The sequence below is a fragment of the Haliotis rubra genome, unplaced genomic scaffold, assembly GCF_003918875.1.
Source record: "Haliotis rubra isolate DU_JTF1 unplaced genomic scaffold, ASM391887v1 Scf4, whole genome shotgun sequence".
Lineage (NCBI taxonomy): Eukaryota > Metazoa > Mollusca > Gastropoda > Lepetellida > Haliotidae > Haliotis > Haliotis rubra.
The window spans coordinates 7,092,690-7,101,787 of record NW_025767079.1 but is presented as its reverse complement, the minus strand read 5'-3'; the positions used below and the strand labels follow the sequence as shown (position 1 = coordinate 7,101,787).

The 9,098-nt window shown below is 42.0% G+C and overlaps 1 protein-coding gene across 1 annotated transcript in view; it reads right to left on the bottom strand.

The window, feature by feature from the left end:
• Positions 1-6,787: 6,787 nt before the first annotated feature.
• Positions 6,788-9,098, bottom strand: part of LOC124287288 — a 33,810-nt gene continuing 31,499 nt past the window's right edge. The window contains exons 6-7 of the mRNA XM_046723787.1: positions 7,256-7,381; positions 6,788-6,896 (exon numbers count right to left, since the gene is read on the bottom strand). Of these exons, the coding sequence (XP_046579743.1) occupies positions 6,808-6,896; positions 7,256-7,381 (215 nt within the window). The 3' untranslated portion in view covers positions 6,788-6,807. The remainder of the gene's footprint in view (positions 6,897-7,255; positions 7,382-9,098) is intronic.

The window sequence follows — 9,098 nt, the reverse complement described above, 5'->3', positions numbered from 1 at the left end:
ATTTGAAGTATGAAACAGACCTTGGTCAGAAATAATAAAGAAATTATAGACATTTCAGACAACTGAAATTGTGCGAATTGTCTTAATAATATTAATGTTATGCATTGTATAGCGCCTATTCCCAATGTAGCACTGCTCAGAAGGGCTGAATTATGACCCGGATAAACCAAGCTGCCTTTGAGGCGCTAGAAGGTTAAGAGTCACATGACTTATCCGACCGGGTACCCATTTTCTGCTGGGTGAACAGAGGCAGTTTTGAATACCACATGTATCACATGTGCTTCGTTGAGGGGCAGGACTGAAGTCCTAGAAACTCTCAGGAGTCAAGCTGCTAAACATGGTAACTCATCCAAGGACACTCCGCGGTCGACGTTGCTTAATTTCGACTGCTTTGTGACCTGAGCTCTATGCTCTACGCACAGGACCACATACCAGCACATGATGGATCATTCCTGGCATCATTTACCTAACCCAGTATAGACTACAGGACAGGCCCGACTTTCCGAATTACACATATTTCATTAAATCAGAGTTATATGTTATACAACGTCATTGGTGTGTTCCGAATTCGTGGCATTACATGCATTACAACATCAATATATTTTTCTTATTGCAGTTTTTTTTATTGTTTTACTTATTACGTTTATCTATTACACAATCAACCTTTGCAGACCACGCCTTTAACAAGAAAAACCAGTCGAGAAAATCACATTTGTTCAAGGTTAATGATAAACATATGTTTGAACATTGTTACTGGACGGCAATCTTAATAGGACTGAATCGAAAATCACCTATTTGCCTAATTGCATAATCATATCACCTAATTGCACTTTTAATAATGATTCGTGGTGGCTTTGTTTTGCAAAGAAATCGTTTAATTATAATTCAGTGGTAATCATTCATGTCCAATTATACGAGAACAGCGTCAGTACAGTTACATGCTAACGACACGGATCAAAAGGCAGGAACTACATACAAAGATGACATATGATGATCATACGTGTCTATTGCATGTGCATTGTTGTACATTTCTCCTGAAACCATACTTCCTCTGCTGATTCGTTAATTACCACAATGTTTATTGCGCTTCGCTTATGACGCATTGCCTCCATTAAGCGCCCAGAAGCAGATGGTCATGACATCAGAACGCAAGGATAAATCGTGTAATTAATTTTATTAAAAAGTACAAATGGTTGCAATGGGGTGCAGATTTACGTCCGTGTTTTGTCGCCATTCCCGTTTTTCTAAATCCCGATGCTGCACAGTGAAATACGCTTTCCAGAACGCTTGGGTGGTTTCTAAACAAGGAGACTATTTCAGAAACGAAACAGTCAAGGAATAGTGGAAATAAATAAATAAAAACGTGAAGCTGTAAGATGACTTTAAACAGAACATGTTCTGTATGTTCTGTATGACATAGGTGCAAAGAGGTGCAAACCATAGTGGATTGCGGTGCAAGGATGCGTTATTGGCTGTAGTTTTACAACTCCTTTAACAATATTCCAGCAATATCACGGCGGGGGACACCGAAATGGGTTTCACGCATTGTTCACGATTTGGGGAATCGAACCCGAGTCAGAGGAGCGACTAGCGAAAGCTTTAAAAACTAGGCTACCCCACCACCCAGTACAAGAATGAACGTTTTAGATGACAATTTACAAAGTGGTCAAATGTAATGTACACATGTATTACAAATATATGCCAGATGACATCCTGCATTCAAAGCGTCTGGCTTGTCTGGCTGTGGGAGTCGGGCCAATTTACACTTGTCAGAGGGGTACCCAAAGTACGTGACCTGGACTACCAGTTGTCCGACTTCAATATTTTTCCTTGGAAGCTAAGTAGGTTCGGTCGCTGACTTTGTGAGCTGGCGATCCTAATTCTGAGAGTGAGAGTTCGAATCCCGCTTGGTGTTTGCTTTTATTCTTCAGACTTTTGTACAACAAATCACTCGGATTCCAATTGAATATCAGAATCTGAAGCCATGTGATGGAACATTTATGTCTTCTTCGGAGGAGGAGTAGACATTAAATGGCCCCAATGCACTGGCTGTTGCTAGATCTCTGTTTGACATTGGTCAACCTAAGAACCAACCATCCATGGATACAATTCGCACAAGAAAATTAGCCTGCTTCAAAGTGACGAATAATTTTAGAAAGCACGCTGAACCTGACTTGTTTCTGCTTCGGACTGCCGACTACAGAATCATTTGTCATGCCCAGTTGTCAAGCCGCCCAAGACAATACCCACTGTATTGGCATTACCGCATTTCACAGGGGGTAAGCCCTGTCTATGCTCAACCGGAAGTTGGTCGTCATCAACTACCATTTCCCCGATAGATAGTAGATCCCGGCTGAGAGTGAGTCCCTAACTTCGTAAGATTTTGATATTTCCAAGTAGTAAACCAACCAACCAACCAACCAATCAATACCTGTTTGGTGTAACCAGCGAGCACAGTGGTACTACGCAGACAAACATAGGCACATAATCGAGGCGAACCCACAATCATGGGCTTCATGCGTGCCCAAGGGACACAAGTCTGCACAGGGATTTTGACGACAGGGCCATCCAAGCATGGGTTACTGAAGATCAATTTTAACCCGGATCTTCACGGGTCCCAAACAGGTATATGTCTAAGACCTGCATCACTATTCACCTTCCTCCTATAATAAGCAGACACTCTGTGACATAAATGGAATATTATTGCAAAGTTTTTATTACAGTTTTAGAGTTGCACGTGTAATCGTAGCTCATTCATTCGCTATGCATTCTTGATAGTTTAGAGGAGTAGTTTTCAGCCGTCCCCCTACTTGCCCGAAGCCTTTTCAGTAACGTTAAAATTTGGCGCTGGGGCATGACAGAGATATACGTATACATCGTTTAGAAAAAATAATCTTAATGCAGATCAGTGACCGTCCTTGATCTGAATATGTGAGCAATCGATTCAGTTCTTGTAGCCTTGGTGTTCATGTGAACATCTTTGACAGCACACGACAAAACGGCTTGCTGAAACGTATTGACCGTGCTACTGTATGACTAGACAGGTTTAGTCTATGAAAATAAATAACTCTGACAGAGACCAAAAAAATCTCCGTTTATATTGAAAAGCAACCCGAGTGATGTGGACCTGGGTGAATCTAGACTTGCTTCGTTCACGCTTCTGTATTGTATTTTACAGAAAGGGCTGTACAGGAGGAAGCCTGATATAGACTGGGCGACAGTCTATTGTATGGCATGACAGTCCAGTAATGATACACTCGTTAACAAAGTTTGTCTGTTTTACACCATACTCAGCAATATTCCAGCTATATGGCGGCGGTATGTAAATAGTCGAGTCTGGACCAGACAATCCAGTGACCAACGACATGAGCATCGATCTAAGGCAGTTGGGATACGACCGACACGAGCCTGACCACCCGATCCCGTTAGTCGCATCTCACGCCTCCTAAACAAAATCCACACAGGAGTTATGTTAAGTGTTTAGTAAAAGCGGTGGGGTATCCTACTGGTTAAAGTGTTCGCTTGTCAGAAGGCCCGGGTTCGATTCCCCTCACGGATGCAATTTGAGAAACCAATTTCTGTAGTCCACCGCCGTGATATAGCTGGAATATTGAAAAAAAGGGCGTTTGTTGTAGAGGGTGGGTGGGGTGGGGTGGGATGGGGTGGGGTGTTGGCTGGTTGGTTGTAAAGGCGTACAACTCAAGTCACTCGCACACGATACAATTCAACAGTAAAATCACCGCTTATTTTGTTCCAGCAAAGATGATCACGTGTTTCATGAAGACCTTGGATGAGCTTTGGTGCAACTGCATCCATCACTTGTACGGTCCATTGTACAGACTACATTAATAAAATGGATTTTCCGTCACCTTTGTTCTTTGACAAAAACACTCACTCGCCTTGCCCACGCGGTCTATCAATTGTCCAATAAGCATTTCGCGAACACTAATCTACCAAGATTCGATTGATGACAGAAATCGTTAATGGGTTAGAAATAAGACTGTTTGTCAGTATAGTATACATCAATTAAGTTCCGTGCCAATAGAGTTTTATTTTGAAGATGTAGTGTCAGGTCTAGCGTCATTCGCGTCAAATGATATTATGGTACATTAATGATGCCATAGATACCCACTATGGCAGTGCCCTCAAGAAATAGTGCAATTAAGAAATGGTGCAATATAAAACAAAGAGATCAGGGTTACATTTCAAACTAATTATTTTCGGTGTCACGTTTGCAAGGATGAAATAGGGATGAATTAATTAACGCCGGTGTACGTTGGATGTCGGAGAAACAAAGAAGGAATACGCCTGGTACTGTGTCTTTGAAAAATCTGAATTTTTTCAGTTTCTATTTATTTATTGGGTTTTTGTGCCTTGCGTCTTCGTTTCTTTTTCACGGAGGGGGTAGAGGGTAGAGGGTAGAGTGTGTGTCGGGTGTGTGCGTGCGTGTGTGTGTGTGTGGTGATGGGTAAGGGTTAGACTTGAGGGGAGTGGGGTTGTATGGTTAACGGACCTCTAAGTTTTTTCACCTGGCATGTTCAACATACCAGGATACACAATGCCATTTAGAAAGTGGTCGGATGAAACTTGACTATGAACTTTACTGAGAACCCGTGAAGGTTCGGGTTAGAATGTACCTTCAGTAACCCATGCCTGTCGTAAAAGTGACTAACGGGATCGGATGGCCAGGCTCGCTGACTTGGTTGACATATGTCATCGGTTCCCAACTGAGCAGATCGATGCTCATGCTGTTGATCACTGGATTGTCTGGTCCAGACTCGATTATTAACAGACCGCCTCCATATAGCTGGCATATTGCTGAGTGCGGAGTAAAACTAAACTCACTCATTCGCTTTACTGAGAAAGCGAAATCCCAAATATAACATGTGTTCCACATACCTGATTTCTTATCTGAATACCTGATTTTTATACACTATCTAAGCACCTATACTTGCACAAGTCTCTTTGGTAAAAGTTAATAGTTTATATGATAATTTCTAAATAATAATAAATAACAGACTGGGGTCCTCAGTGTCCGCTTATCTAGACTCGCATCTTTAAAGGATAGAATTACTTTACATCCATGGGCTCAGCATTCAGTACAGCCTTGGAGCAAGGCTATTAAGCACGATCAAACCGTTTTTATTCGTCAGGTGTGAGAAGTTCCTATTAAATACATCCAGTCTCCCCCTATTGTAAGGTCTGACCGTCGCCCACAATAATGGTCAATTCATCTGCTGCAGTGCGTAATACTGAATGACGCATGTGATCTATAAAAAAACCGCAAATGATTTTCAGCACCATTACTGGGCTAGTAAATAACAATTTGTCGATAAACGTTCTGGTAAAGTAGGCCGAAGAGAAGAATGCATGTGCAGAGAGGCCACAGAACTCAGGAATTCAACGTTTCCTGGTTTATTTCGAAGGAAGAGGTAGTCGGTCTCGAAACAGGAATCATTGAACTCTCCCAGATGATACATACTTTGACACAGTTATGATCAGAGGACTATTCTGCTTTAAAGAACTTGCGTACAGCACCAGCAAAACAATCGGCAATAATAAAGCTAACGAATATTCTAATATGTTCTGTAAATAATGAGAAAAAGTTAATTAGATAAATATTCCTGAGACACTATCCCTCAACAAAGCTAAGATCATCAAACTTAGATGTTTGCTTTTCAAGCTCTTGATATGCATATACATGGATATGCGATGAGTATTTTGTAATGTGAAGAAATTTAAACAATGGTAGTATGAAGATTTTCAGAATAGCATTTTACAAACGTAGAAATTAAACAAATAAGTTACATGTAGAAAATTATTTGTGTATCTCTCACCGTGGATACAATTATCTTTCAGATAAAGGAAAATAAATACAACCAACTGGTTTGTGAGGCATGTAATTATGAAGATGGGCGTATTTTGGAAAAATGTTAGATAATGGGTAATGTACATGTATCTGATAGTAGGTGTTGCATATGGTTTTGGAAAAAAAGTGCCTGAAAACGATAAAAATGCAAATATGAAAACAGCGTCATGTCCCCCATCTGCGGACTGTAAAAAGACTAAACGCTACTGGTCATTGGAAACACATATAAAATTTAACTTGTTCTTTTTAATGTTTTACTTACACAAAACCTATCTATAACTTGTGAAACCTCTGACATACAAAGATTCTTAATGAATGCTGATCTGGCATTCGAGACCAGCATCACAGGATCCGGAACGTCAAAGTGACGCAATTCTGCACAGTTTAAATCGACGTTCTGAACGATCGTACCAGGGTATACACGGTAACGTGCGAAAGGACAATGATAAAATTTACATCTCATTGAAATGGAACAATAAATCACCTTGCTGTCTTTTTGTTGTACGGTACATGACAGGCATATCAATATATGTTACAACATTATCTGTACCCTTATAACGTTAGTAACAGAAATAGTTTAGAGACCCATGTATTTATTCAAAGCAAAACTAAGCGCCAGCCTAAAGGCATTATTTCATAACATACGACGTGGGTTGATTATCGGGTCAATATCTGGGGTTATTAATTTTTGTGAACGACCTCTCAAGGGGTTGGTTATCAGATAACCAACCTTCCCCAGCGGTTATCTGACCAACTCTCGGTGCGATACCGGGAACAACACTCGGCTTCGCCTCACCTTATTCCCGGTATCGCACCTCGAGAAGAACTTTTCCCTTGGCGGATCGGGTCTGACAACCCTATGCCTCTACCTCAATGTTTTTGTTGGAAACATCTTCAATAAATAAACAAATACAGAACCATTCAAAATGATTTATTTTTTACAATTTCTGCACACTGCAGTTAATAAATTGGAACCGGCGGCACCTCCTTCTTCCTTTTCCATTCTCCTCAGGGTCACTTGAATCATCTGAAAAATGAAATAGATGTTTAGACAAGATCCTCATAGATAGTTTTGTAATGAATAATTTGAGTTACAACAATGATTAATTTGATGATACATTCCTAGAACGTGAATATGACGTTTACCAACAAATTACATTCATCAATATCAAGTATAGTTTTCATGAAAATCTCAAATACCAATGCACTTGGGGTTAGTACAAACTCTTGACCAATGGAATGAGAGTTCGGTCGGTGGGCCACTTGCCTATGAGCAGTGCATTTTCCCCTGACCAATAACGTTAAATTTCATTAGATGAGTCAGTAATGAGAACGTTTTAAATTTTCCACTAAGATTACGTTTCCACTGGGAGAAAGAAAACATACCTTCTGGAGTTGAAGCCTTGTGTTCCTCTTTGCATCGTACTTCCTCGGTTCTGGGCTTCTTGCTGGTGAGAATGCTGCTGACCATCTTCATTTGTTCCTCATCTACTCTCTTGTACACCCGTACACCTGCAACAGTTGTATAAAATCAATGGTACTATTGAACAATCAGATAGATTCCCAAATTAGGGGATGGGGTGATGAAGATTTAAGGGAGGGTGGGGGTCACCTGTTTTGTTCTGGGGAGGTTTGTTTGTGTGTGTGTGTGTGTGCGTGCGTGTGCGTGTGCGATCATTTTGTACACATGCACTACGGGTTGGGGTGGGTGGGCGTGGTCAGCAATTTTGTACATGACAAGCAGGCGGGGGGGTGGGGTGGGGTGGGGTGGGGTTGTGTGGGGTTGTGTGGGTGGTGATGAGGGCCACTATATATATATATAAAGTGTTATCTTTTTAACCCGTAACCCACGCTTGAAATGTATTCTATTAGGAATAGTTCGACTGGGTAGGGTTTAGGATTAGGATTAGGGTTTAGGATTAGGTTTAGGGTTCAGGGTAAGGTTTCTTTTCATAAAACTGACTGACTTAGTTTGGTTTTACGCTGCTTTTAGCAATATTCCAGCAACATCACGGCGGGGGAAACCAGAAATGGGCTTCACACATTGTACCCATATGGGGACTCGGACCGGGTCTTCGGCGTGACGAGCCAACGCTTTAACCATTAGGCTACCCCAGCGCCCTCTTTTCATAAAAAAACATAGGACTATATTTGTAGGCATAGAATGATTAAAAAAAAGAATACGGGGGTTACGGGAGGAAATCTTTCCCATATATACTAGGCACATAAAGAAACTGTGCATACAAAAATTTAAAATCTAAATTTATCAAACCTGTGTAGACACATAAGGATTTAAACTCAGAGATTAGTGACATGTATCCAACATGCATGCACGTGTCACGTTCCGTGACGTCATTGGGTTCGTCCTTGAGACGTGCAATACGTTGTTGCACGTGCATTCCGGGAAAGCGAAACAGAGCAAATGAATGCCACACAATACTGTCACTTTGGAAAACTCAGCCCCTGCCCTTGCGATGTTAAGAAAATTAAACGGCTATTGAAACACATAGCATGCCAAGGCTCACGTCTGCACAACGTCATGAAGCCATTGGGATTGTCCGTGGGGGAATGTCTCAACGACAAGTGGCTGCACATTTCCACTGCCACCGGAACACCATTTCTGCACTGGTGAGACGCTACCAGAACACAAATGACGTCATCGGTCGGCCACGTTCTGGACGTCCACGTGTAACAACGCCAAGACAGGACATATGGATAAGGGTGACCCATCTTCGCCACAGGTTTCAGACTGCAGTGATGACTGCCCGGACCATCCCAGGACTTCGCCGTATCCACCCAACACAGTTCGACAACGTTTACGTCATCACGGGATCAGACCACGACGTCCCGCCATACGGCCTATCCTGACACAACGTCATCGACAAGCTCGCCGAATGTGGTGCCGAAATCATGTCCGCAGACCCTTGTTTTGGTGGAAAAATGTTTTTACAGATGAGTGCCTATAGACGCGTGGGAGAACGTTATGAGCAGGCCTGTGTCTTGGAGAGGAATCGTTTCGGTGGTGTTTCCGTGATGATTTGGGGTGGAATAACGGCACGCCAAAGAACTCCTTTGGTGAATGTTCAGGGCAACTTAACTGGTGTGGGCTACAGGGATCACATTGTTCGACCTGTGGCAATTCCTTTTCTGCAACGTCATGGCCCTGGGTTAACATTCCAACAGGACAATGCCCGCCCTCATACGGCAAGGGTTGCTATGGACTTCTTGC